Raw genomic sequence first — 26,488 nt, 5'->3', positions numbered from 1 at the left:
TCTGGACCACGCAGCTTCCCTCGACGCTGAACAAGAAGGGTTAGCCAGCTACCCATATCATGGGTTACCATGACTCCTACCGAAGCAGTGGCCCCCCTGGCCTTTAGACGATGTTTCAACCAAGGTCTCTAGGTGTTCAGAGCCTATTTCAGCACTCCCAGTAGCATTACCATGGAGCTCTATCGTGAGTAGGGGGCCCCCTTGCCCTTTATGCCGATGTTTCAACCAAGCTCTCTAGGTGTTCGGAGTCTATTTCTGCACTCCCATTATCATTACCATGGAGCTCTATCGTGAGTAGGTGGCCTCGCTACATGCTCCACATTTAGAGCTCAAGTACAAATTCCTGCCAGAGCCTGCCCCCTACTCTCTCTCTCTCCACGTATACTTACAACCACTCTAACTTGACCCACGACGACAACCTTCTGCGCCTGACTTTGCCTACTGTGAACAGTGACCCTACCTCTCACGAAGTCTCTCTCAACGCTTTACAACCACCAAACCCCTCACTTTACGCCAAAATGCCAAAAGCTCCCTCCAGAGTCCCATGCACGGTGCAGGGATGTGCCAAATCTTTTGGAAGAAACACAGACATGAAAAAACACATCAAGAATGTCCACAACAAGATTAAGGACTATAAGTGCGAGTACGATGGTTGCGGCAAGGCCTACGAGGACAAGACAAAGCTACAAACCCACATAAACGCCGAGCACACACACCAAAAGCCATACAAATGCCCCAATCCGGGCTGCAAATTCCAGTCCGAGGGCTTCACAGGCTCGTCCGGTGTCGACCATCACAAGCCCGTATGCAGGTATCGCCAAGTCAACACTGCGCCTGCATCCTCTACCGCTCCTCCCTCCACTCTTCCGCAAACCGTGCAACCTCACACGAACGACTCGGTCAATTTTCAGCTTCATGAGCCGACTCGCGCCTACAACCAGACCTATGAGACCCAGCAAAACGGCGCCTTTTCCGGGGCTGTTTCCTCCACAACCTTGGACCAGGCCATCGAGCCCCAGCAAGACAGCGCCTCTTCCTCGTCTCTTTCCTACTCCACCTCCAACAATGCCATCGAGGCCCAGCAAAATGGCGTCTCTGTCGAGGCTGCTTCCATCGGCAGCTTGCACACTTTCCAGAACTTGCAGGTGGATTTCTACGCGGCTATGCCCGTATGCCTCCAGAAATTCGAACAAGAGAACCCCGGGCGTTACCCGGTAGACCACTACATCCAGGACGACGAGGGGCATCAATGGGTCTTTGATACTGAGGCGATGGTGTGGAAGTGTCACGAGACGGGGATAGTCTTTAGGTATGGGGATAGGGAGACATGGTCATGGGCTAAAGACTTGCTGCCTGATGGAATGCAAATGTTCGATAGCCTTGGAGGCACTTTTTGGAACGAAAATTGACGCTTCTTGTGCTTTTTTGTTGCTTTATACACACAGCATGGCGTTATGGCGGAATATGGTGGAATACCCCCAGAAAACCTGGAGCCTTACATGGCAGTCGGTGTTTGTGCTTTTGCGACTTGTTTCGACTGAATTTGGTTACATTTTTGTATCTTTTCAACTGCATTGGTTTTACCAAGAGAGGGTACCTTAGCTAGTAAAGCCAAAAAAACTGTAAAACCCAAACATGTGCCTTCGTATACCGTGAAGCCTCAAGGTCTATACACCTGCCTCACAAGGTGTGAACGATTTCGGGACTTTTAGCAGTATTAAAGCGTAGATACAAGACTTTATGGGCACGTTAGGTATACAGTAATCCCTGAAAGCCCTCATTGTGAGCGTATTAGGTATACGCAAAGGTCCTCGTCGTGGGCATGTTAAGTGGCTTTTAAAGGCCCTTTCACTCCTTCATCTACCCTAACGTGATTAATGGCTTTTATGCTATAATGACCCTAAGCGGGTATCACTGCAAAGCAAAGCGTAGACAGGTTTGTCAGTTGTTTAAGTAGACATTCGTCACTTCTTAGGCATGTTGCATCCACATGAAGGTCACTTCAGTGACATCTTGTAGTCTTTCTAGTATTAAACTCTTCACTACTTTAAGACCCCTAAGTGCATACGTTCAGGTAATTACTCGCAGTGGTTAAGTGCGCGTTTACTTTGTCGCCTTCTTGACACTGTTTGACGTGCCTCAAAGCCTCCAACATAATCAGTACATGATGTACAGTTTCCTACAGTCCAGATTACACCTCACGAAATAGCAACTGTTTGGCGCTCTGGAGCCACTGTTAGAGGTACTTTGTAGCATTACAAACAATCCGCAGGTGATGTAAAGTTCCTGAGCGTGTGAATTGCACAGTGACGATTCAGGACAGCGACATGTTGCTATCGGAGGCACTCTGAAGCATGCGAAACAGCTCAGATGTAATGTAAAGTTTCTTACATTGTAGATTGTATAGCCACTATTAGGAATGCTGGCGACACTAATGTGCTCTCAACGCACCCCTGGAGTATATCAAAAAGTCCGAGCACGACGTCAAAGTCCTCGCAACGTGAATCTCGCATCAGTTCCTACAATCATACCATAACATTAACTATCTCTCATGCCCTAAATTGTATTGCTCTTCCTCAAGAACTGGCAATGCTGTCGCACTCCCTAGCACCCCCGGGGCCAACCCAGAAATCACCCCCACGATGTCAAAGTCTACACCTCGTAAATCAAGCAGCAACCACTCAACATGCTAACAGACCATTTATTACCGCTATATCCAAAGTCACACTCATCTCTTCGAAGTCCTGGGAACGTGTGCGCACTTCTGTGGTCCTCCAGGCCTAACCCAAAACCACTCGGGTTGTAACAGCTACAACCTAGGATCAACAACTCATACGGTTCACGGTCACCTACGTACAGGCACTCCCCCCCTTTTTCTCTCTCCTTGATTCTCGTTCTTTGATTGGTTGCTACTAGCGCGCACTCAGCGTGGCGAGGCCCTCTGTTCAGCTACACCAGGGTCCTCTCAGCTGTGTCCATTCCTTTCAGCTGGCATCTATTCAGCTGAGCTGATAAGACCTAGGGGGTGGGCCATTTCCTATTAGTATATATTCGGCCCGTACGGCCACCACAATACAGGCAGAGTTCACATCAATTTAACCTGAGTAAACCGCCAAGCACGATGTCAAAGTCCACACCTTGCGAATCACACCACACTTACTCAACACAATGCCATCCCTGCGACTACCTTTAACACCATAAACCGTACTTACCTCTTCACAACCTTGCCAACGTACACACACCTCCGTAGTCCCCCATCCCCATCCCAAAAACCTCGCCCCCAATGTCAAAAACCTCTCATCGCAAATCGCATTCCTATCCCCCCGGCCCTTTTACCCCTATATGGGCCCCTTAGACGTCGTATTAAGCTCATCAGCGCGCGGCCAATATAGTACCAAGATTCGTCAGCGTTAGGCAGCAACGATTTTCCCACCGCGGCGGCTCGGTTCCACCGGCCCAGGCCTCCGAGGACAGGGGAAAATAGACCCAGCGTGGAGGAAACCGGCCAGGGCGTAGCAAACCTTACCTAGACGTCCTGTGGTGAAGCTTATGTGGACGTCGCGTGGGGGTGGTTAGCGCTCTGTCGCGATATGTGGTAGGCTTAGTGGGAATCTTGGCGGAAGCGTTGCGCAACAGCGACAGGTGTGGTAAGACCACTAATGTTTGCTACTTCGTTTCTTGCTAATGGTACTCATAGTTGCTATAGTTGAAGTTCTCTCATTTGTGTAGGGCGAGGGCTGAGGTTCTGGCGCAATCCGTGGCGGTCTTGGCGGAAGTTTCTTGCGGAGGGGCGCGCAACAACTGCAAGAACACCATTGTATACCATTGCGTCTCTTGCTAGTATTACTTATCGTCACTACTCTGGAAGTTCTCGCATTTGTCGCGAAAGGCAGGGCCTGTTCGTGGGCACGGAGGACGTCGGAGGACGTCTTGAGTGGTACGATGATTCGACAAAGTCTGGGGAACCATTGAACTTTGCAAAACTTATCCAAGTACGAGTGTACGAGTCACTTAGCTACTCCCTCGCTTTCGAAACAAGAGCCTAGGTATCGGTCCGTAGAGGGGGTCGCAGTGCGCTCTGAGCCTCAGGGTGTCTGGATCGCGGTAGGCGGAGGAAAGAAGTGCGTATTGTTCCACCAAGAATCATATATGTAGACGGTAGGCATCACGCTATGTAGGAAGCTGCTCGTAGGGTTGACGGAGAAACTGGAGACTGTATTCTAGATAGGAAAGTCGACACTGCGCTGCGTGTACGTTTGACTGTGGCATTGCCTCTAGACCATGACACATTGGACGAGTGCATGATGGAATGCTCGACTTGCGGAGAACCATTGCATCGCTGAAGCGGTATTCATGGATGCGATCGTCGCTGGAATGGCTAGCTTGTATGTGGCTTAAAAAGGGACGTCGTAGAACATGGGGAGTAGGTAAGCAGAGATCGCAAGCCAAGCGCCACCTCGTGATGTCGCCACCTTGAAGGACAATACCAGGTTATATGTCTGAGCACATAAATCCTACTGCTTGAATGCCGCTTTTGAACACTAGACACCACTGTTAGGAGTGGTCCCGTAGCCATGTAGCCACTCTGTTACCAACTTCCAGTGCCTTGACCTTTGCATGGTGTCCCTAACATCCCGCTGATCAGACGCTACTCTTGCTCCGTCGATCCCATTGCGAGGGGTCGCCCAGCTAGTAGGAAGCTTTTTAGTCAAAAGGCAGCTCAGTTTCCAGAGCTCGAAACTCGACATCGCGCCTGAGTTATGAAAACCCCATTAGGGCAGTCCGAGCAGTGGCAGACTAGAGTTAGAAGATTAATTATTAAAAGTAGCATGCTTTTACAAGATGGTATAGTCTAAAACGAAACGCCGCGCTTGCATGCAGTGTCTAATGCGAACATCTAGAACAGCAGAACATATCTATTTTATGCCTTAGCCCAATCCATGGTATCACTGACAGCCCTCTCTCTATCCCCGCTTGGCCTCATGCTTCTTCCTCCTGTGTCACTTTTTTCGTCCTTCTTTGCGCTCACATCTGCCGAGTTTGTGTCCGCGTCTTCCGGTTGCCGCAGCGCATCTGTGCTCGAAATCGGTTTCCTCAACCCAACCCCAGAGTCCTTTGCTTCGGCTTTCAGCTCACTCGGGTCAGGCATGGCTTCAGACGCAGCAGGAGCCAGTGCGTTGTCGACTTTCTCCCTCTCAACCTCCCTGCTCCTCTTTAAGGTCGAATTTTGGACTTTCAAGCTATTCCTGACTTCGTCTTTTCTCGGGACGTGTTTCCCGCCTTTCCTCTCGCTCGGCGCGAGCCCGAGTCTGCCGCGCACAGTACTATGCGACCTGATCCTCTCTCGTTCCACCTCCTTCTTTACGACCTTCCACTTCGAAAGGACATCCTTCTCAATCTCCTTCCTGCGAGCGACCATCTCATCCACCTTCTTCCGATCAAACTCGTTATCGTGTGTTAGATCAACCGCCGCCAATGCCTTGAAATCCTTCTGTCCTTGAATGATCCGAGCACGCCTTATGAAAGCAGTCGGCTGGCTCCCCTTCTTAAGCTCTTTTTCTATTCCCTTAAATGTATAGGCGAAGGGTCCTATTATTGCTGAAATGTCCTTAAGCACGAAACCGCCTATACCATAACCGATACCCGAACAGAAGCCCAGGACGCCGTTGTGCTTTGCGCCATTGTATGGTTGCATCCAGAGACCGGTAACGCCATCGTAGATACCAAAGAGAAATTCGTCGCGACCAGCGCGGAGGCCAGAGTGAAAACCTGAGATACGGGGAGGACGACGCACAGTTGGATCGCCGTAAAGGCGGGGAGCATTGTGGAAGCCTTGGGCGACGGCTAGTACTAGCTCCATCGGTGCTACAATCGAACCATTAGATGAGATCTTTCAGGCAGAACACAACACATGGAGATAAATGGTGGTCGTGGTGGAAAGGATATGGAAGAGGACTGGGTGATCTTACCTGTAGCCAATGCTTCCCCAGTCTGCTGAAACCCGTGCCCGGCCTCCTGTGCTAGTTCTAGCACTAAAGGCTCCTCAGGGTCAGCAGACAGCTTCGAAAGCGTAGTATTCCCTCTCTCCGGGCCAGATGGCCTGCCGTTCGGTACCTTCTTATGTTTAGTAGTCCCATCAACGACAGCCTCGTCTACCGCCCAAGTATCCTTCGCTCTTTTCTTAGCTTTACCTTTCCTGATCTCGTGGTCTTTGCGTTTTCTCACGCTGCTCGCCATTTTTATTGGAATTCCACCCACGCCTTTCGCAGCACTTGTGATGCTTCCCAGAATCGCGCTGCCAGTTCCAGTCAGTGGTTCACCAGGACCTCCAAAATCATTCCACTCGTAATGCCTGAGCAATCTCATGTCCGACCATTTGAGCTTCTTCTTCGCAACCAAGATCTCTGCGGCTAGCGCACTGAGCTTCGTTTCTGAGGTCTTGGTTTGCCACACCGCAACACGATTTCGCAACAGGTCACAGCGCATAGTATGCTCGCCCTTGAGCGGGAGACTGTGATGGAATGACTTGACGGCATTGCGAGCACCATCGCCTTCCTTCGCAATATTCTCCGCTATCTTTTGGGCATTAGCGCGTGCTTCGTCGGTCAAACATTGCTTGATGCCCTCAGCGAGGCGCTCGACGGTGAGACTCTTGTAGGGAATGCATTCGTGGGCTCCTGCCCGTGCTTTGGCGACCATAGCTCCCCAGAACGGTTGATCCCCGAAGAAGGGGACAATCATCGTTGGCTTTCCGCACTTCAGCCCAATAGCAGTAGTTCCTGCGCCGCCGTGATGGACGACTGCGCTGACTCTTGGGAAGAGCCAGTCGTGTGGTGTGTTCTCTAGCATGAAAATGTTGTCTGGTGTGTGTTTTTCGTCGCCTAAGCCACCCCAACCTTTGCTGACAATGGCACGCACGCCGGCCATCTCGACGGCTTGGAAGATGAGCTTTGTGAACCTTTCTGGATCGTCGACAACAATGCTGCCGAATCCAATGTATACTGGAGGTGGTCCCGCTTCCAGAAACTTTGTAAGAGCTTCGGGGGGGTTGAAAGACGATGCCAGCTCCAAGAATACGAAGCCGGCGATGTCAATTTCTGGACCCCAGTCACTGGGTTTGGAAACAAGGCTCGGTGACCACTAGGAAAAGTAAGCAATGCACCAGTAAGTCTTCCAAGCTAGATCAACTAACCATGTATGTGTATGGCACCCTCAATCTGTACAGTTGGCCTGGGGCCCAGATTGTCGATACTTGCTCCAAACCAAGCGTCGTCGTCCGAAATTTATTTATCAAGTCGCCGAGTCCCTGCCAGATCATCATCTCGACTAACGGATAGCTCATAAAATTGGTATAATTAGCATCGAGGTTACTCGCTTTGATGTTCGCTAAAGGATGAGGGAAATGAACAGTCGGGGTGTATGGAAAACTGGGAAGCGATTAGTTCAAATTCTCTCGCTTGAGTGGTGCACATACGTGAACATCATGTGCAATGGTATACCTAAACGCTCGGCAATATGAGGAGGTGCGAAACTTGGAGGATTCGCGATAATAGCATCTGCAATGAACGGATTCTTGTCTCCCACTAAACCATAGAATTAGCGATGAACTTCCCTTTCTCCGAGATTACGCTGAATATGACTTACTCATTTTCATATTTTCCTCGTCTGTTTCGTCGTCTGTAGAGTTGATGCAGGCACGCCACATGCCCTGAAACATATTATACATATCCGTTCTCCTCCTTCCAATTTCACCAGCCTTCACTGTGCCTATGGACGGTATCAGTCCTGGATTTTTGACCATGAAAGCCATGAGCTCAGATGGGTTCCCTCCCACTGAGAAAAACTCAAGGCCCGAGTCTTGCTCTACGAACTTCTTGAACGCAGGGTGAGTGGCGATTCTCACCCTATGTCCATACTCCTCTTTCAAGACCTTGCCAATCTTGAGGAACGGCTGAATATCGCCTCTCGACCCAATGACTATAACCACGATATTGAGCCTAACCCTAGTTTCGGGATGTAGCTCCATATCATCTTCGTCAGAAGGGATCTCGGGTTCTGGTTCGACACCATCATGCGAGAACATGGCGCACTTATTCCGTGGTTTCGCGCTCACAGCGTTCATTCCGGTGCGGACCCCAGCTCCAAGGGCCTTGGCCAAGTATCCGGTATTCGCGGTCTCGCTCAACGAGATCTTCAGTCGCCCATCCCGCTTCGATACCCTCCCTTTCGTCTTGAAGTGCTCATTGCCGACCTGAAAGCGCGAGAAGGGCGCCGAGCTCGAAACGCGTCTGCCTTTCTTTTTAGGTGAGCTTGTGCGTCGGCCGTGCTCGGGTGTAGCGTTTGATTCGGGTTCCTCCTCATCGGACGACGAGGACGAACTGGAGTCGGAGCTATATGGATCAAAGGCATACGTGAGAGATCCACGGTTTCTGTTGTGCTTCGCTGCAGTCGCGCTTCGCGTTCGAAAGAACAGGGAGTCGTTCGTTTGGACCTTAGGCCGCTCGGTCTGGGATTTCGCCGTCATTTGTGGTCTTAGCTGGCCAGTTGGTTCTGTTCGAGTACGGTTGAGCTCTGTCAGCGCAGGTTCTGGTGTTCCGCCGTTCGGTACACTTCCACCAGCGGTCTTCTGCCGGGAATCATGTTGGGCTGATCGGTCGACAGAGGAAGCAGAGGAGCTCGTTTGTGGGTAGGGGAACTCGGTATTAAGCGGAATAGCGGTGGGGATGATGGCTGGGTTGTGTTGCTCGTCCAAAAAGCCTGGCATTGTCATTCTTTTGAAGCCTGAAGGCTAGGCGTACGCAGTGAAGCCAAAACGTCGCGTTGAAGGCCAAACGCAGCTTTCGAGTGGCGCTGGACGACTTTTTGCACGAGATATCGAACGACTGGGACGATGACGATAGATTAGAGCAGCCGCAGAGGTCCGCCGCAGGACCACCGAGGCATGCAAAATTGGATCGTCACCGGGGCATGGCAAAGTGTGAATTGCGGTACTAAACGCGGGAGATGGCGGAAGAGTGGAGTGGTCCGTCGCGTGCCAGCGTGCCAGCGCGCCGATCACGGGGCCCTTGCCTGCACTTCCTTGTTCTGCCCCTTGCTGCTTTCAAGGCAGGCGTAGAGACGGCTTCACGATTAGGCGGCAAGAGCAGGGTGCGATCGGGGGTGGTGTTGCTCTCGGCCCACCACCCGATCCCTGCTGTGTGACGTCGCGCCCTCGTGGTGCCTGAACGCCACCAGTTGCTTCATTCGTCCCCATGCATCCCGAGGCCTGCATATGACATAGATCTAGAGTATCATGAAGAGATCAAACAGACTTTCAGTAATGAGGATAGCATGCTCAAAGTCCCACAGGCAAGAAATTACAAGGACATTGCAAGATCTATTAAACGAGCTTTTGATTCGCTGAGGCTTAGGCCTGGTTAACGATAAGGCCAAACACCAAATGTTAGACCTTTTTTAAACATCGTTGAAAAAATCATCATCCCTTCAAACGGCCGTGTCTGATGCAAACATATAGTGTGGATGGCCTACTTCTTTCCCCCAAGACCGACTCCATACGCCAGCGCAGCCAAGCAGTCCTTAGCCCATCCTATCCATCCCTGGGCCTTTTGGATTGCATTGAGAGAGTTGACAATCGCTCTGACAGACGCATCAGTGTACTGGAAGTCATCCGCATATACTTCCCATACCGCCGATGGCTGTATGTCAGCATCCTCGCCGAGATATTTCAACTCTCCGTTGTCGTCTGGCTTCAACTTTATCTTGGGGCCCACAACCACACCGCGGCCCAAGATACGCGAGTCCGCTGTGAACCTAGTCGCCGCATCGACGACGTCCTCGACCTTTCCAAGCCCACCACCCGCGATGGCGATGCGCAAGAAGGCAGGCATCATTGGCGTGTCGATGTAGTATGGACATACGATGTTGACGCGGATGCCTTGTGCAAAGGACGTCCCGCGTAGCGAACGGAAGAGGCCCAGTACGGCGTGCTTCGAGGCTGCATACTGCGGCGAGAGAGGCACGCCTGCAAGTGAAGCTACAGAGCCGAGGAAGAGGAGATGGCGATCACGAGGGGCCGTTGCAGGATCTGAGTCTGGGGTGCAATTTTTAGATCCCGGGTTGCGAGGCAGATAGAACATCGCAAGATGCGAAGTGTACATCACACCAGTAAGATTAACGTCAAGCATCTGCCACTTAGGTTGCTTTGGCTCAGCGACGCTCAAGTCGCATGGAAACTGGAGAATGTCGGCTGTAGAAGTTAGCATATCGTCCACCATCACAGCTTTGAGGTGTCTTCACCCTTTGCGATTCCCGCGTTTGCAACCACCGTATCGATGCCGCCATGAGGACTCAGCTTCACTGCTTCCTTGAAAAGGTTGACCTGGGATTGCCAGTCCGTGACGTCGCAGTGAACAAAATGAACGTTCTTGTTTCCTGTCTCTTTTTGTATGTCTCGAGCTACCTGATCGCCCTGCTCGGTGTTGATATCCCCGAATATGACGGTGGCTCCATGCCCTGCCCACTTGCGTACAAAGGCAGCACCAAAGCCACCGGCCCCTCCAGTTACGAGGATCGTCCTGCCTTTGACCCAAGCCGGGTTGTATGGGATTGAGAGATCGAGGGGTGGTGATTGGTGAATGTCCACCGGTCTTTTGTCGTTGCTTACTGCTGCCATTTTGGACCTTTCGATGTATAGTGAAATTTCGAAAGGAGCTCTCTTCTAATTGCGGGACTTTGATACGCTCGAAAGGGTTATGTGAACGCGTTGCATGGATTAGCTATGGCTAGCCAGCGTGATGAAGTCGTTCAAGTACAATTGGTCGCCTCCTCCGGACGTAACCGCTGGAACGTAAACGTTTGGGTCAGTGAGCTGCCTCTGCCTTAGACGAAGGCTCGTTCGCTGAGATTGCAGAAAATATGCAGAGTTGAACTGCGGCTGCAGGACTCTTCATTCACACTAAATCGTAAATAGGAAGGCGCATCACGTGAGCACCGGAGAATCATTCGGCCCGAAGAGCCGGTATGAGTATGTATACTCGATATCCTCCTCGGGATTCATATTGGAAACACGTGAGCAGATCAAGCCCATCGACGTCACTGTAGAAGTGAAGTGTGCTGGTGTCGATTAAAAAGGTGGCTTAAGTGACAATCTGAGGCGCGGCGGCCAAAAAACGGGCGCGCGCTTTAGCTTTGTGGTCCAAGCGCCTCGGGTTCTAGAGGTTGACCTCCCTCTTCCATTTCACTTCTGCTCTCTCACACTCTCACACCACTCTTTTCCGCCTTCACAACCTTTCCTTCGGTCCTTCTTCTTACCACAAGTCTCGCGCTATACCACTGTACCTACTCCAACCATCACTACCGACCCAAAATCACGATGTCCGACGACGATTTCCTTGATGATGCGTTGCTCGCGCTCGCAGGAGATGAGGACGAAGCCGAAGAAGGAGAGGCGTAAGTCTTTCCCCGAATGAACATCATTACTCCATCTCTGCTTCCTTGCCTCCGGTGCGACATTCCCTGGGATCTGTTGCTGACACTTCTCAGCTCCGATGCCGCCTCCCCAGCCAACTCCCTTGGCTCTGGAGCCATGGACGAGTCCGACTCGAGCCGTGACAGCCCGGATGCCACCGATACCGCAGTCATGTTTCCTCTGGAGGGTGTCTTCCGCAATGAGCGGGACAAGGCCGACATCATGGCCCTTCCCCAGGTTAAGCGCGAGGAGATCCTAGCCGACCGTGAGGAGCAGAAACAACAGAAGAACTTCAGCGCCCAACTCGCACGTCGTGCCAAGCAAATCGAGCACAATACCCAAGGTCTTGATGATAAGAGGAAGCGCAAGGCGAGCTCCGCCGAGCTGGATGAGAATCAACGCAAGGCCAGTCGACCAAAGGTCAAAAGCAGCCAGCATCTCGAAGCGTACAAGCGGCAACGCGAGCAGCGTGGCCAGTTGCGCGAACGACAGAATGACCGCCGCAATCATGGTCGACGAGAGTCCTCAGGTTCCAATCGAGCATCCGACATCGATGCAGAGGGCGAGAGCGAGGTGGAATGGGACTCGGGTGCCAAGGCTGCGCAGGCCACCCGCGAGGAAGTTCCCCCCAACCTGAACCACTACGACATGGCTCGTGTCGGTCGTGGCTTGTTCCATGTGGTTTGCTTCTACCCAGGCTTCGAGGAGACTATGATTGGCGCCTTCTGCCGTGTTGGCTCCGGCCAGGACCCAGCGACCGGCAGGACTCTCTACAAGATGGCCCAGATAAAAGGTAAGGAGACTGCGACACCGACTGCAATCGTTGACTGACGTTTGGATTAGGATTCACCACGGGCAAGCCATACGGCTTCGAGGGCAAAGGAGAAATTAAGGCTTGGACCGACCTGTATGTCGTGGTGCAACATGGCATCGGCAAGAAAGAGTGGCAGTTCCAATACCTCTCTAACCAGAAGTTCACGGAATCAGAGCTTGAGACGTACAAGAAGCACCTGGCGGAGAACAACCTTAAGGCACCAACTCGAACATTCCTCGAGCAAAAGGTTCACAGCATCAAGGCTCTCGTGGACCATCACTGGAACGAGGAGGAGGTCAACGCCATGATTGCGCGGAAGCAGAAATTCATGCACCTCGAGCAAGCCAGCATCAAGGTCGCCCCTCCCTCGCAGTCCGAACTCGCCGCGCAGCGCATTGCAGACCTCAACAAGGCCAACCGCATCGCCAACTCCGAATCCATCCGCAAGGCTCTCATCGCAGAACGTCGCCAACGCGAGCGCGAACAGCGCGAGCGTGCTCTCAAGAGGCAGAAGGAGAGGGAGGCGAAAGAAGAAGCTGAGAAGGCCAAGCTCCTCCAGCCACCGAAGTCCAACCTCGACGACCTCTTCGAAGCTAGCGACCGCAGCCGCTCGGGCACCCCTGCTACCTTGGCCAAGCCGTCTGGCACGAGCACCCCAGCCAAGAAAGAGAGGAAGGGCATTCCAACCTTCAAGAAGCGCACTATGGACGATGACATCATCGCCAGCCTAGATATTGGCATCGAGATCGATATCTGAACCTGATGACACTGCGAAGAGATCGAAAGAGCTGCCTTCTTCCCTCATGAGACTTGCTTACGGCGAATGAAAGGTGGCATCTGGTATAGGTGTTTTGGCTGTTTTGCATTTTCTGGCCCGGCAAAAGGCATAGTCGATCTTTCTAGGCGGCGACACTCTTGATTATGTTTGGGCGGGCCCGTTTCGAGAAGGCGATGTCGATTTCTGCATGTTGATGCAATGATGACTTGATTCCTCTCGGCATATCGAGAAAGACTCTGTTGACTTGGAGTATACTACCAGCGTAGCTTAGCTTGCTATTGAATATTACGAAGACATTCAAACTTATGACTTTGGACTTTTGACTGTACTGCACCTTGATTTTCATATCGCTTTTTCGAATAGCGGCTGTTATAGATACGCCTCTCCTCAACTTACCATGATTAGCAGTAGTCACATTGCAAGTTAGCGCGTATTCTGAGAGTGTTAAAAATCTACATCCATCTTGATTCTACGCATATAGGAACAGATACACTACAACGCGCTATTTCACCCCACATCATGCACAGCGCAGCAAAAAGAGCAGCTAACCAGATAGTACAGACGCGGCAGGGGAGAGAACACACAAGGTCTTTGGTATGTACAATCGTGTTTGAGTTTTTTTATCCTCCGTTCGTCCGACCTCGTCTACAGCGCCGGAAAGCCATGCAGCGTTTTCTCAGCTCGCAACTTAGTGTTCCAATGGTAAAAGGAGCCAAGATGGGAGGCGGACGGTGGAAAGAAGGGCTTTACTTGAGCTGTGCCCAGAGCTTGGGGGCGGCGCAGGCGGAGGCGCAGTGGGCGAGGTGGAAGACTAGGGATTGTTAGCGATTTCAATTGATGGATGCGGTTTTGATTGTGATGGGGTTCTGGGAGCTGAGCTTACATTCTTCAACGCAGTCCTCCTTCGCCTTGCCGTCGTTCTCGATCTGGCCCGTGACGCGCTCGACGCACTCGTCGTAGTGGTGCTTGGGAGCCGAGCATTGCTTGCTCTCAGTGCACTCTGGTAGAAATTAAATCATGTCAGCCTTCAACTCATCGAATAGAGATGAAAACAGTATCGCAACGCCATCCCATCGTCGGCTGCTCACATCCCAAAAACCCCTCCGGACGTCCAATTGGCCTCCCAGAGCTCCAACCTCAATTCCCCACCTCTCGCACAACCTCAGGACGTCGAAAACAAAGAATGTACTCACCCTCCTCAAGCTTCTCCTTCGGATCCACCGTTTCCTCCTCCTCTTCCTCCTCGGGCTCATCGTCCCCACTCGGCTTGTGTCCCTGCTCGCCGTCCCCGCCGTCCGTCGCATCAGACTTGTTGACTTCCTTCTCGTCCGCACTCTCCTCGTCCGTGCCCGAGACCGGCGAGTTCGTCGAGGCGCCGCCTGAAGTGGGCGCCTCGGCGTCCGCGTCCGGGTGCGTCGACAGCGCGTCCCACATGTCGCTGAGCAGGTCGGTGAAGCCCATTGTGAGGGGTTGGGATGGGTGGGCGGATGGTGTGGTGGGTGGTGGGTGGGCAATTGCTGGAGAGGTTGGCGTGGGAGAGATTCTCGAGGTTCGTGAGAGAGAGCCGGGATGGATCGGGCGAGGATGGATCACGTGATACAGTGGATTATCATAGCTAGGTTGTCATTGGTGGGCCGTACAAAGGTAGGAAAGTGTGTAGTTTCGATAGGAAATGCTTTAAGAAATCAAAGTGAGGTCGTAGGGTCACATTCATAAGATTACATCCGTGTAGGACTGCGAAGTGAAATCCTTCATCTCTCAGAGTACACCTTCCACCAGTAAAACTAATGCCATATTTATAGCTTGTCGCACCCCCACTATTGATCTGTGCACAGTCTCATGATACTGCTTATAATTTCTTGAAACACTTTTTAAATATGTGGTAGTTGTTTACAAACTCATAATCTGATGAACTGCTAAAGTTGCCGCGCCACTTGGCCGATACCTCGTAATCCAAGATCCTCCAGCCTCATGGAACTCGAGAGAGCATCAGTAAAGAAGCAGCTAATGCAGTCACCTTCGTAGCTGTCAGGATAATCTACGCGCCTTTCACGAAGGGGAAGCCCATTTATCAGGACCGTCCTCCCAATAACAAAGAACATGAAGCTAAAGCAAGCCTTATTAAGGATTGCAGACCCCTAATTCTCTAAGACATAAGCGGTGAGTAGGGAGACTATAGTGGCCAGGCCTGCCATATATAGATACTTTTAGAGGGAAAAGGACGCCCTGTCTAAGATTTAATAGGGATTATAAAAATAGATGTTTTAACATTATAAAAGCTTATAGATTAGATACTAGTATTCTAGCGCTAGCAGCGTAATTTCCCCCACGAACGTAATAGCGGAGAAGTTATCATCCAGCGGTATTTGTGTATCTGGCCCTGCAGGTCTAAGCATTTTCATATCTCTCTTTCGCCCATTGGGCCTCTCTCTAGCCAGCCAGCAATATCTTCCCTTCATCCACGGTACTCTTTGCAACTAAGCTCTGCAAACAGATCAAGACACTTCAAGCAGTACTAAACAAGTTTTGTACAAATCTGTGACGACATACTGGACACGCACAAATATTAAAACTTGCCTCACCTTCTCATTCGCATTAGCATCCTGCCTATGTAGCGTAGCAGCCACTCCGCTATTCAAGTACTTCTCAGTGTCAGGCGCCCAGTATGTTAAGATGACCTGTTCTCTGATTAATAACCGTTGAGGAAGCTTGATTCGATGACTTAGACTTACAGCAGTACTTGAGAAGGCAATCGTGGTCAAGTATACAGTACGGTACGCATCCGCATTGGCCTGCTTATAGCTTGCCGATCCAGCAGCAATCACACTCGCAGTGTCGCCAGGAACTATCATCAGGAGATCCGTCGCACCAGTCGTAAAGGCTGTCAAGAAGTCCGCGATTGAAGTGGCTGGTAGCCCTGCAGCAATCAAAGCAGGTGGAACCTCTTTCGATACGGTGGTGGTGAGACGATTAGTGAAAACAGTCACGTAGATGGCTATGAGAACGGCGCAGAGACCTGCTCGAACAGTGCCTACGGTACCTCCGGTACCTCCGGCTACACCAACGTCCTTCTGGTTGTGGACCAAGATAGTGGAGTTTGCGAGACAGAGGGATTCGTTCCAGCCGATGAAGAAGACACAGCCGAGACAGACACGGGCGATTATATTGTTCTTGTTGTCAGGTCGGGTGACAGCAACACCTACGACGAGTTGGTTGGGCGATGAAGAAAGAGACTGAAAGCAGTTACATCTAAGGAATGCACCTCCGATCAGGAAGACGAATCGAATCTGCCACTTCTGATGACCGATGGCTTTCGCAAGGAGGCCCGCAGAGATTTATTCAGTGATAAAGCTCATCCAACCAAGCATGAAAGATACCCGGCGTACATAGAATCATCTGAATTGCCGTAAAGCATAGCAACCTGGACCGGCCAGACGATAGAGAAAGCACAGTATACTCCAGCACCAAGGCCTAGAAGGATGACCGAAGCAGTCGACTGGAAGTTGGCGAAGAGATACATAGGAATGAACGGTTCGCGGAGAGGAGCGTATATTTCCAAGAGCACAAACGCGATCAGGCCTAAGAATCCGAGAGTGATTGCACTAATGACTGCGGCACTCTTCCAAGGATGCATTACACCTCCTCATCACATGTCCATGATGAAGACGACGAAGAACACCGCGAAGAAGAAAGTACCTAAATTGGTGAGCAAACCTCATCCTAAAACACCGAGCGGATAAGGCAGACGCACCGAGGTAGTCAAAATGCTTGATCTAGTCGAGTTTGCTAGCCTTCTCGCCCTTGTGTTTCTGGCCGAAATTCGGAGGAGAGTAGAGCAAGGCCCAGCAGGCTGTTGTCAGGACGTTTAGTGCGAGAAGGAACTAGTAGATACCGCACCACGAGACGCGGGGATACTTAGGACGAAAGCAAAGGAGATTGCCGGCCCCATACCGGAGCCTCTGATGCTGAAAGGATAGACCGATAGCAAGCCATGAGCCGATGAAGTATCTATTCCTGAAGTAACCCTTGGGAAGAGTTGCCTCTTCGTCTTCAAAGCCGAGATGCCACCCTCATTGTCGAGATGTTCGGATGGGTTGTCCACCTCTTCGTGGTGTGTGATAGTGTTCTTCTCGTGTATTATGTCGGCCATGATTGAAGTCTCCTCTCTAAGTGGTGGTTGTGCCGGCAAGTGAACGCAATTGTGAGCTTGAGGACACACTCGTTGATCGGAGATGCATAACCAACAGCAGGTACAGACATAGATATATCCGGGACTTGGAGGTGCTGAGGAGTCGTGACCATCCTACCGATACTGACACGCTCACATACTTATCGTACTCATGCGCATCTGGGGAAACGGACCGCAGTGGGTCGAGGGCCTATGGTCTAGTATAAAACGACCGCATAGGCGAGAATTTTGATAGATTTTCCCGGGGTGGGAAGGTATCGGAGTGGTCCAGAATAAATCGAGATTTAATCATAGTCGACGAAGCCTAGGCGGCTGAAAGAGTCATGCAGTCAGTTCCGGGCGCACGTTACGCTGTATACGAACGCCACAGCTCTTAGCATCGGATCTCAACCGACCGTCCGCGAAAAACGTGGGGAAATTTTGCGGGGAACTCTGGCGAAAGTTGGGGTCCGGATGCAGTTTTCCATAAGCTTGGCGTGAAGAAATTGGAGCACGTGCGAGGATGAAGAACAACCACTGTCCTCTACACCTCGCTTAACCCTTGTAATGCCAAGACCTTCCTCTCAAAGCCATCACGTGAATATTCTCGCTTAGGTGGGTCTGGCAGTGAAGACTACCAGGTTCGGTCTTAGAGTGTTTCCCTTTCAAATGGGTTGAGAAATGTGTTCTGGCTCGCCTGGCATTGACATTGATTTTGGGCTGCTAGTGCCAATTGAAAGACGCTGGGAGATATATCGGAAGCGTAAGAAAGCGATAGGAGCCAATCAGTCGTAGGAGGTATCTAATAGACTTCATTCATTGCTGCATAATCAGATCATCTAGAGGTATCTGTGCTCTATCCATATGCCTTCTAGTTCGCTCTAGCCCTCGGTGCACTACCGGTAGATGCTCCCATGAAGAAAGAGAAGTAAACGCTTTTCGGATGTACATGTCGGTGCGGGTCTCGGATATACTGGCAAGGGACGGCACACGGTAAGTGACCATGAGCATACTCATTGTTGCATATGTACTAGAGCAAAGCTTCGATTAGTAGGAGTATAATGCTGGAGTGGATAGCTAATTCAATCTACTGAAATGGCTGACGTCGTTGAGACTTACCTCCAAATAGCGAGCTGGAGACCGAAATGTCTCTGCATCAAGAGCTCTTCTGCCAATTCACAATTCAAAACGCAAAACTCAATGCAGTCCCGAGTTTCCTGCTGTAGACTGTCGAGTCTCTCCGTAGAGCCCTTCTCCGGCCCCTGGTTCACTAAGCTTTCTAAGAATTGGAGAACTGAAGGCCACAGAACAACGGCATGGATAGCTACGAACTGTACTCGAAGGTAAGACTTTCGTAGATCGAATAGTGGCGTTGCATTAATTGGGAATTGAACCGGCGGAGGTAGGTGGCTGTACCAATCCTGCGCTTGCTTGCGGAGTTCGGTCGCTACGATAGGCGCATAGATTACTTGTCCAACTAAGTCATTGTGAGCTACCTGGGAAAGGAACTGCTCTTGTGCTAACTTACCCCGATAACCCACAAGGTCCAAGATCTCTGTAAGAAGTTTACGCAGGCTGATTTGAGCAAAGAAATGGTAGAACCCCTCGACTTCAGTAGTAGTCTGTGGAAGAGGGACGACCTCATGGAATTGGCGCATCCCAGTAGGACTCATTTTCAATATCGATTCTAGTTCGCTTCGATACTCAGCTAGTGTTTACCTTAGACTTTGGTCACATACTTACTGCATGATAATTGATGACGTCCAAAATACGCGATGAAAGGATTCGCGTCGTGCTGTACTCATAGTATGATAATGCCCAGAACTCAAAATGTTCATACAATCTCGTCCGACCTGTTGAGGGTCAGTGTTACGGGACATTATAATTAATGGTATGTCCAGCTGACCTCCATAATCGTGTCCCATGCCATCAACGGAAGTGCTGCGCACTGAAGATATGACCTGGCCGTGGTCTTAGCGAACATACTAGATCGAGCAATGAAAATATCGACGTCAAAATTTTCACTCACACATATAGAACCCGGCACTGAAGAACCTCGATTTCTCTCCTTTCCCGTGGCATGAGTTCCTGGAGAAGCTTGGATCCGTGCCGAAAATATTGGAGTCCTGGCAGAAATACCTGATGTTGGATGTCAAGCTGGGAAGCTCGATCTTCGGAAATCTCAGCAAAAGCAAAAGAAAGCATGCTCAAGGCCGCCGAAGAGTTTTGTAACTCGAAGTTGCTAGTTTGGGCTATCTGGACATGATTCACGAGGTCTTCCACAGATAGAAGCGGCATCCATTGGAGGAAGTTCTTGATAGTAGCCTTTTGCAGACGCCATATCGTTCGAGTATCCGTGGGTGGAACACGGTCGCCTATAGCATCCATAATTTGGTACAAATCTTTTTCAGCTCTAAACTCATCGTCATAGAATCTCGAGGTGTCATCCCAACTGTCAAAATGGATGTAATAAGGGCACGTAAAGCTGACTAGAGACGGTCGCGCGGTGTAGGCTTCTCCGGTAGTTTGGCGAAAGGAGTTATCATAGTTGGGTGAAGTAATGAGGTCTTGATAGTACGACCGCCATCCTTCTATCTTGCTCTTCGCCGATCGAGAATCGTCTATGGAGGCAGGGGTACTCGCAGGCTCTGATCTGCTCGAGTTGATGCTATCTTCTAATCGAACAAGACGCTCTTCAATGCGATTAAGTATCTCGGAAGCTGAGGTGTATCTAGGAAAGTTAAAGATATTATTTCCAAACTCAGAAATTGAGGCCATCCAGCTCTTTCTCGAGCTCTAATGATCTGGAGAGAACGTACTTCTCGGGTTGATTAAGCGGTCTGTACACACACTGAAGACCAGAACTCGTACAGAAGCCGCAGGGTCGTTTTGTATCGCATCGCGTCTTTCGAACACGACAGACTTCACACTAATGACGATTTGGTTAGAGCTTAGTTCTGTGATATATTGACATTCGAAAAGAGATAGACGGGCGACGAACCGCTACAGCCACCCTCTTTCGAGGGTAGTTCCGAATCGGATTCAACGCATCCTCCAACTCTTCCACCTGCTCTTCAGCCCCTGTACTTTTTGATGCCCCTTCAGACATAGTCAAGATGGACTGTACTCGAGCATGGATCTGCAGGAGGGGTGGTTCCTTGAGCTGTCGGTCAGCAGATCGCAGGCGCGGTTAGTGTGCTTGGAAAGAGTAGAGAAAAGTTCTAGATGATGAGGCCATCCCGGGCATACGCGAGGGATGATGGCCTTCATGTCTCTGTTCGCATTAGGCGTCTATGGCGAGGTCTGGGGAAAGGTCTCCACCTCCGCGACTCCCGCTTCACAACCGGCCCCTGCATCTCTCTCAACTACATACCCAAACGCGTAACCAAACACCACGTCAAAGCCGAGGCTATGCCACGAACCCCTCCATAGCCTGTCAGCTACCTGTAGCATCTTGAAGAACCTTTCGCTCAAGCCGTTTCATCTGCAACAATCGCCCGTCATGTCAACGCGAAGGGGAGCCTTACCCGCAAAACATTCTCCGCGCAGTCTCCGCGTAGTTATACGAACTCTACGGATGACCTGGAGAACTCCTTAAGCATAGCACACTTTAAGAACCACTAATCTATACCATTATACTAACTCTACCTACCATCTCAAGTTCCCCTAACAGACCTCGAAGCGGCTCTACCTAGGCGCTTTTACTCACACCTCACACAAGACCACCCTCACCTCTCACAGATCCCCCGTCCACCACCCTCCAAAATGGTCGCCGACTTCACCAACAAAACCATCGCCATAACCGGCGGCGCCTCTGGCATGGGCCTCTCCATCGCCACCCTCCTCGCAACGCACGGCGCCTCCCTCTCCCTCCTCGACCTCAACCCCACCACCCTCTCCACTGCCCTCTCTTCCCTGCGCGCCCTCGCGCCCAGCTCCAAAGTCATCGGCACCGGCGCCGATGTGCGCAACCGCGCCGAAGTCGAGGGCTGGATCGCGAAAACAGTCGCCGAGCTCGGCCCCCTGCACGGCGCCGTCAACTTCGCCGGCGTGATAAACAAGACCATGGGGAGGCCCGAGGGCAGCATCGAGCAGCTCGCGCAGGAGGAGTGGGACTTTTGCATCGGGGTGAACCTAACCGGCGTGTTTCATTGTTTGCAGGCCGAGGTTGCGAATTTCGCGCCGGAGGGCGGCAGTATTGTGAATGCGGCGAGTGTGCTGGGGCTGATGGGAAGGGTGAATGGGGCGGCGTATGCGGCGAGTAAGCATGGGTGTATTGGGTTGACGCGGAGTGTGGCGAAGGAAGTGGGCGGGAGGGGGATTAGGGTTAATTGTTTGCGCCGTAAGTTGAGTTCTTGGGGGGTGAAGTGGATGTCTAGATGGTGGTGCTCATTCAGGGTGAATAGGGGATATATTGAGACGCCTATGGTGCAGCAGTCGGCGGAGCAAACGACGCTTAGGCTGGAAAATAATCCGCAAGTGAAGGCGACGGCGTTGGGGAGGCCGGGGAAGGCGGAGGAAGTTGCAAATTTGGTGGTGTTTCTATTGAGCGATGAGTCGACGTTTATCACAGGCGCTGTGCATACGGTAGATGGTGGGTGGGTTTGCTAGATGTAGAAAATGCATTCTCTCTCAAGTATTCGCCTGCGTAATGCTCAAGAAAATGCATTCTTCAACGCAATGCTTCCGCTAATAATGCTACAAACCTTCAAATGCTATAGACCCATCGACATCATTCGTTGATCAATCATCGCCTAGGACATGTACCTTAACCTACCTTTAAGAGAGAAGTCCCCTCTCCTCCTCAGGAACGGTTTCCCTCCTCTGCCTCCGTGCCCTCCAATCTTCCACCCTTTTCGTAGCACGGAATCCCCAATGCCATGCCAGCCCAACTAGAAAGCCAATGCCATCATTTCTGAATGCGAGCAAGGCAGCGACAGTAACAAGCAGGACCATCCACCTCTCTCTCCTCTCCCTCTCATCCAAGGACCTTACACCCTTCCCATCCCAGGTCTCTTCCCCATCCTCGTCTCCGTGCATTACCCTCAAGTCGCGTGCATCGGTGTTAAGGCTTTCGCCCACCTTCGCTAGTTCCACTCCAGCTGCCAGCACCAGCACGCCGAGCAACGCCGCCGGGAACCCCTTTAGGATGCTGACAACAGCTTCAGCCTTCCAGAGTGTTATTACCCCTAGTGTTACCTTGAGCAACCCAAGCAAAATAATGCTGGCTCCGCTCCGTGCCCCAAAGCGGTACTGTGCTGCTAGTCCTCCAGAACCATGACATGCAGGCATCGCGCCGAACCAGCATCCTATCAGGTTTATGAGAGACACGGAAAGACCGAGTGATGTGACAGAGGGAGCGGTGGGGTACGGCGGTGATGGAAATAGGTCGATGGCTAGAGCAGAGGCAGCGATGACGGAATTAAGGAGGGTGAGCGGTAGCTGGCCGAGGGCGGCGGTGGTCGTAGCGTGCCAAAAAGTCGCAGCGGAGGGATGGAGGATTGGAATATCGGCGAAAGGATTTGATGAAGAGTTGGAATGGGGAGTGGAATGGTCTGGAGGAGAAGCAGACGGGGCGTGGAAGCCTGCGAGAATGAGTCCCAAGACAAACACAGCGAGAGCGTAAGGAGCCCGTGGGAACGGGAGGGTTGCTAGAAGGAGTATAACTGCTAAGAGGGCCCATAGCAGATTATCTCCCCACCACGGCCCGGTCCAGCTCAGCGGATTGAGTAGAGATGATCCAGCGCTTAGACAGAGGGATAAACCGGCCCCAACTTGTATTCCTTTGACAACAGGTATAGGTGTAACATTGCTGGCCCAGCGTACAAGCCCAGTTACGCTCATCACCCCCACTAGTGCCGCCACGACGATTCCAGAAGCTGCCGTTTCTTCAAGTGAGAATCGCCGTGCAATAGCCACTGCGGCGACAGCTTTCATGGGTTGTACGGGTATAGGGATGCCAAATGCGACGCCGGAGTAGATGTTCGCGGCGCCGGTGAAGAGGAGGGTCGAGGGAAGGGAGATGGAGCCGGTGAGTGTGAGCGCGATCATAAGAGGGAGAAGAGTGCCCAGGTCGCCCAGCGAGCCGGACAGCTCAGCGAGAGGCTGCGAGAGAAGGGTATGGAGGTTGTGGTACTGCACCGCCCGGAGATGGGGGACGACGCGCTGGAGGGGTTTGGGCGCCATGACGAAGCTATAAAGACAAGTATTATGGATATGGATATGCTGTGACTATTGCAGGGTATCTCAGGTACGCAAGTAGGCCGAAAATGCAGGAAAGAGGAGGAGAAGAGAGTCTCATGGTATTGAAGGATGATATGCGTGGTGGTGTTTCGGAGCAGCCTTCACCGAGCCACGTGCGAAGCTCTTATCTTATCGGTGCTTAGTCAGTCATTCACTGTTTCCCCTTCACATCTTAACTCTCAACACTCGTTCAGATTATCTATCCAGACTCAAGACATACATACCTGAACTCTTGTAAGAACACTCTTCACATTCGAGTGGGCTGCGCTTGCTGTCCACCCGTCTGCCTCGCAAACTTGAGCATGTGAATATCGTCCTTGTCCACGCGATCTGCCTGAACTTCGGACGCGACATGTCCGGAATCGCTAATTTGAGTAGCGTGTACAGCCCCCCCCTCTAGGTAGCAGAAAACCCCCGTGCCGGAAAGAAACTGTTGTTTAGGCATCAAGGGGGACTTGATTGACAGATCATGTTTTTCCGTAGCACCAATCACAAGGCTTAACATCGCATGATTTTCAATAGCGTCAAGTTTCACCAAAATGTTGTCAAGTTATATTTGCCAGTAAAGAAAAGGTTACGTTGCATAACACAGCCCGGCCAACTTCCTGCTAGATATAATGTCAAAGGATAGCGTGGGGTCGAGAAGCACCTGTTAACTGTGATGTTCTACTATAGCGCGCCGGTGGCAGCACCCCAGACCCGCACTGTCGCGTCAGACGACGCTGACGCTAATAGCCTTGAGTCAGGCGAGAAGGTTACTGTATTTACGAAGTCGTTATGCTCCCCAAGCGTTTGCTGTAGCACTCCGGTAGACGCGTCCCAGAGCTGCACCATCTTGTCTTTTGATGCCGACGCCAGCAGTCTAGAGTCGGGCGAGAAGGCTACCGTTAAGACCGAGCCATTATGCCCCTCGAGCGTTTGCTGCAGGGTACCGGTAGCCGTGTCCCAGAGCCGCACTGTCTTATCGTCTGATGCCGACGCCAGCACTCTCGAGTCGGGTGAGAAGGCTATCTTCCAGACCAAGCCGCTGTGCCCCTTGAGCGTCTGCAACAGCGTATAAGTGGCCACGTCCCAGAGCTCCACCGTCTTGTTGTGCGACGCCGACGCCAGTAGCCTCGAGTTGGGCGAGAAGGATGCCGAGTAGATATGGCCCCCGTGCCCCTTAAGCGTGTGCTTAAGTTCACCAGAGGCCGCGTCCCAGAGCCGCACCGTCTCGTCGTGCGACGCTGATGCCAGCACCCTCGAGTCGGGCGAGAAGGCTACCGAGCAAACATGGGCCCTGTGCCCCTTAAGTGTCTGCTGCAGTACACCGGTAGCTGCGTTAAAGAGCCGTACTATCATGTCTCTTGACGACGACGCTAGTAGCTTCGAGTCGGGTGAAAACGATATTGAGTTAACCGAGTTGCCGTGCCTCTCAAGCGTCTGTTGCAGCGTACCAGTAGTCGCGTCCCAGAGCTTCAATGACTGGTCCCATCCCCCCGACGCTAGTATCCTTGAGTCGGGAGAGAAGGCTACCGTCCAGACCGGGCCGTAGTGCTCCTTGAGCGTGTGCCGAAGTATCAACCGCTTGGCGTGATTCGAGGTAGCCTGTGAAAGGTCGTCGAGTCGGTATTTCCATTCACGGTTCAGCCTACGGAATGCGTTCTCCTTCCCCTCGCCGTAGATAACCGGTATTGAGATGTCGAAGATGCCTAGCAGGGAATAAGCAAGGTCTTCTTCACGACTAGTTTCCCGATTTCGTGCCCATAATACTCGGTCGTCGAAACTGAAATAAGATAGCGGTCTGCCTCGAAGAGCGGAACCCGGAATCCCTGTTATCTTAAGGAGCTGCTCCTCTAATGATTTCTTATCACCGAGTCGGTTACCATTCGAGCAGAAGAACTCGACCGATTGCGGCGCTATAAGCTCTTGAAGTGTCCAACCACGTGTGAACCATCGACTGCTCTCAAAAGCTACTTCCCACGGCTGCAAAGACAGGGCGATTTGATCATTTGTCGAAACATCTGTCAGATACGCGTAGCATTTTGTTGCTTTACGATACCAGCGAAACATAGAATTTATGGCTTCCGAAAGCTCACTGTCGCTCGATTTGTTGATACAGCAAGTGTCCACCCAGAAGTATTGTAGGCCATCGCGAGCGGCCTGCTGTCCACAGAACCGAAGCTTTTCATATCCGTCTTTCGTCTTCCCAGAACCATCCTTCAGGTCCTCGAAGTTGACCTCTTCATCATCTTTTCCCCAGGTATGTGAAAGTATCGCATAAGGTGATGTCGGGTAGGTAATGTCTTTCGTGAGGCTAATTTCGCCACTTTCTTCCAGCTTCAGAAGACGCATTTGAGCCTGAGCATTGACAGAACTGCACGTGTCGCATTCGATGTAGCAGCGGTTCGAGGCAGAAGTGCTTGGGTTGAGTCCCACACGATCTAGCAAAGAATGGCAAGATGGTGGAGATGGATCTGAATTGAAGAGGTTCATAGAAGATTCGAGGCTGAGGCTCCAGCCGCGCGCCTGCAGACAATCGACTTCAGTAATGTCATGACTGTAATTAACACTATATGATTATTAGCGGAGAGAAAAGAAGATGATTTCATATAGATTCTTTACTGTTGCCTCTCCTTTCATATTTTTGATCGTCTTCTTGAAGATACTTTCATAGGCATTTCGTGCGTGCCATCGGTAAGCCTTGATACCTAGGTACGGTCATAGCACAAGATGATACGGTCACCGACTGACTAAGGAATAACGTAATCCACAAGTTAGTGGCCCGCACAAGCTAGTGGCCCACCCAACCACGCTACCGAGGCCAAATATTCCGAATTACTCCACCACGAACAAATATATTTGATGCAGCTACATACTAGCTAGCTGCCTGCCGCCTAGGGCACGTACGTGCATTGTGTTCTGTTGATTCGCACATGCTGCACCTAGGTTTTGCTCGCTGTGGCCGCTCGGCCGGTGGCTCTGCTGCCTCCTCTGCTGCCCCTTCCTGTACAGGTTGTGCACGATCGGCTGCTTCTT

The 26,488-nt window shown here is 51.5% G+C and overlaps 10 protein-coding genes across 10 annotated transcripts; 3 read left to right on the top strand and 7 right to left on the bottom strand.

Annotated features, from left to right (window-relative positions):
- Window positions 1-518: 518 nt before the first annotated feature.
- BDZ99DRAFT_474645 (uncharacterized protein) lies at window positions 519-1,409 on the top strand (the record flags this gene model as incomplete). The annotated part of the gene is made up of 1 exon (XM_033721920.1): window positions 519-1,409. One exon carries the CDS (start codon window positions 519-521, stop codon window positions 1,407-1,409), a length of 891 nt encoding a protein of 296 aa, XP_033579448.1.
- Window positions 1,410-4,921: 3,512 nt separating this feature from the next.
- Window positions 4,922-8,524, bottom strand: BDZ99DRAFT_382791 (UDP-Glycosyltransferase/glycogen phosphorylase; the record flags this gene model as incomplete). The annotated part of the gene is made up of 5 exons (XM_033715293.1): window positions 4,922-5,865; window positions 5,970-7,140; window positions 7,193-7,427; window positions 7,475-7,583; window positions 7,645-8,524. The coding sequence occupies 5 exons, from the start codon at window positions 8,522-8,524 to the stop codon at window positions 4,922-4,924; spliced, it is 3,339 nt and encodes a 1,112-aa protein (XP_033579447.1).
- A 795-nt stretch (window positions 8,525-9,319) lies between these two features.
- BDZ99DRAFT_413243 (NAD(P)-binding protein) lies at window positions 9,320-10,929 on the bottom strand. Its single transcript, XM_033716688.1, has 3 exons — window positions 10,297-10,929; window positions 9,515-10,246; window positions 9,320-9,441 (listed from the first exon to the last, which is right to left on the bottom strand). Exons 1-2 carry the CDS (start codon window positions 10,670-10,672, stop codon window positions 9,525-9,527), a joined length of 1,098 nt encoding a protein of 365 aa, XP_033579446.1. The 5' UTR covers window positions 10,673-10,929; the 3' UTR covers window positions 9,320-9,441; window positions 9,515-9,524.
- A 332-nt stretch (window positions 10,930-11,261) lies between these two features.
- BDZ99DRAFT_496889 (uncharacterized protein) lies at window positions 11,262-13,318 on the top strand. Its single transcript, XM_033723467.1, has 3 exons — window positions 11,262-11,448; window positions 11,542-12,260; window positions 12,311-13,318. The coding sequence occupies exons 1-3, from the start codon at window positions 11,372-11,374 to the stop codon at window positions 13,036-13,038; spliced, it is 1,524 nt and encodes a 507-aa protein (XP_033579445.1). The 5' UTR covers window positions 11,262-11,371; the 3' UTR covers window positions 13,039-13,318.
- Window positions 13,319-13,541: 223 nt separating this feature from the next.
- On the bottom strand, window positions 13,542-14,700 carry BDZ99DRAFT_439648 (Non-heme 11 kDa protein of cytochrome bc1 complex). Its single transcript, XM_033717669.1, has 3 exons — window positions 14,253-14,700; window positions 13,943-14,059; window positions 13,542-13,870 (listed from the first exon to the last, which is right to left on the bottom strand). Exons 1-3 carry the CDS (start codon window positions 14,518-14,520, stop codon window positions 13,806-13,808), a joined length of 450 nt encoding a protein of 149 aa, XP_033579444.1. The 5' UTR covers window positions 14,521-14,700; the 3' UTR covers window positions 13,542-13,805.
- A 1,091-nt stretch (window positions 14,701-15,791) lies between these two features.
- BDZ99DRAFT_343145 (uncharacterized protein) lies at window positions 15,792-16,702 on the bottom strand (the record flags this gene model as incomplete). Its single annotated transcript, XM_033714399.1, has 2 exons — window positions 15,792-16,130; window positions 16,421-16,702. Coding segments are annotated over 2 exons (621 nt in total), but the record flags the coding sequence as incomplete, so codon positions are not given.
- Window positions 16,703-18,018: 1,316 nt separating this feature from the next.
- BDZ99DRAFT_496886 (uncharacterized protein) lies at window positions 18,019-20,493 on the bottom strand. The gene is made up of 8 exons (XM_033723466.1): window positions 20,229-20,493; window positions 20,047-20,156; window positions 19,257-19,958; window positions 19,134-19,188; window positions 18,971-19,080; window positions 18,756-18,922; window positions 18,347-18,704; window positions 18,019-18,257 (listed from the first exon to the last, which is right to left on the bottom strand). The coding sequence occupies exons 1-8, from the start codon at window positions 20,334-20,336 to the stop codon at window positions 18,044-18,046; spliced, it is 1,824 nt and encodes a 607-aa protein (XP_033579442.1). The 5' UTR covers window positions 20,337-20,493; the 3' UTR covers window positions 18,019-18,043.
- A 335-nt stretch (window positions 20,494-20,828) lies between these two features.
- Window positions 20,829-21,838, top strand: BDZ99DRAFT_439645 (oxidoreductase; the record flags this gene model as incomplete). The annotated part of the gene is made up of 2 exons (XM_033717668.1): window positions 20,829-21,573; window positions 21,634-21,838. The coding sequence occupies exons 1-2, from the start codon at window positions 20,993-20,995 to the stop codon at window positions 21,836-21,838; spliced, it is 786 nt and encodes a 261-aa protein (XP_033579441.1). The 5' UTR covers window positions 20,829-20,992.
- On the bottom strand, window positions 21,827-23,538 carry BDZ99DRAFT_461158 (uncharacterized protein). The gene has a single exon (XM_033719554.1). It carries the CDS (start codon window positions 23,411-23,413, stop codon window positions 22,007-22,009), a length of 1,407 nt encoding a protein of 468 aa, XP_033579440.1. The 5' UTR covers window positions 23,414-23,538; the 3' UTR covers window positions 21,827-22,006.
- A 601-nt stretch (window positions 23,539-24,139) lies between these two features.
- On the bottom strand, window positions 24,140-26,251 carry BDZ99DRAFT_569148 (WD40 repeat-like protein; the record flags this gene model as incomplete). The annotated part of the gene is made up of 2 exons (XM_033727852.1): window positions 26,075-26,251; window positions 24,140-26,021 (listed from the first exon to the last, which is right to left on the bottom strand). The coding sequence occupies exon 2, from the start codon at window positions 25,943-25,945 to the stop codon at window positions 24,140-24,142; it is 1,806 nt and encodes a 601-aa protein (XP_033579439.1). The 5' UTR covers window positions 25,946-26,021; window positions 26,075-26,251.
- Between the last annotated feature and the right edge of the window lie 237 nt (window positions 26,252-26,488).

The sequence above is a fragment of the Mytilinidion resinicola genome, assembly GCF_010093595.1.
Source record: "Mytilinidion resinicola strain CBS 304.34 unplaced genomic scaffold BDZ99scaffold_6, whole genome shotgun sequence".
Taxonomy (NCBI): domain Eukaryota; kingdom Fungi; phylum Ascomycota; class Dothideomycetes; order Mytilinidiales; family Mytilinidiaceae; genus Mytilinidion; species Mytilinidion resinicola.
This window is presented reverse-complemented; position numbering and strand designations above follow the sequence as displayed.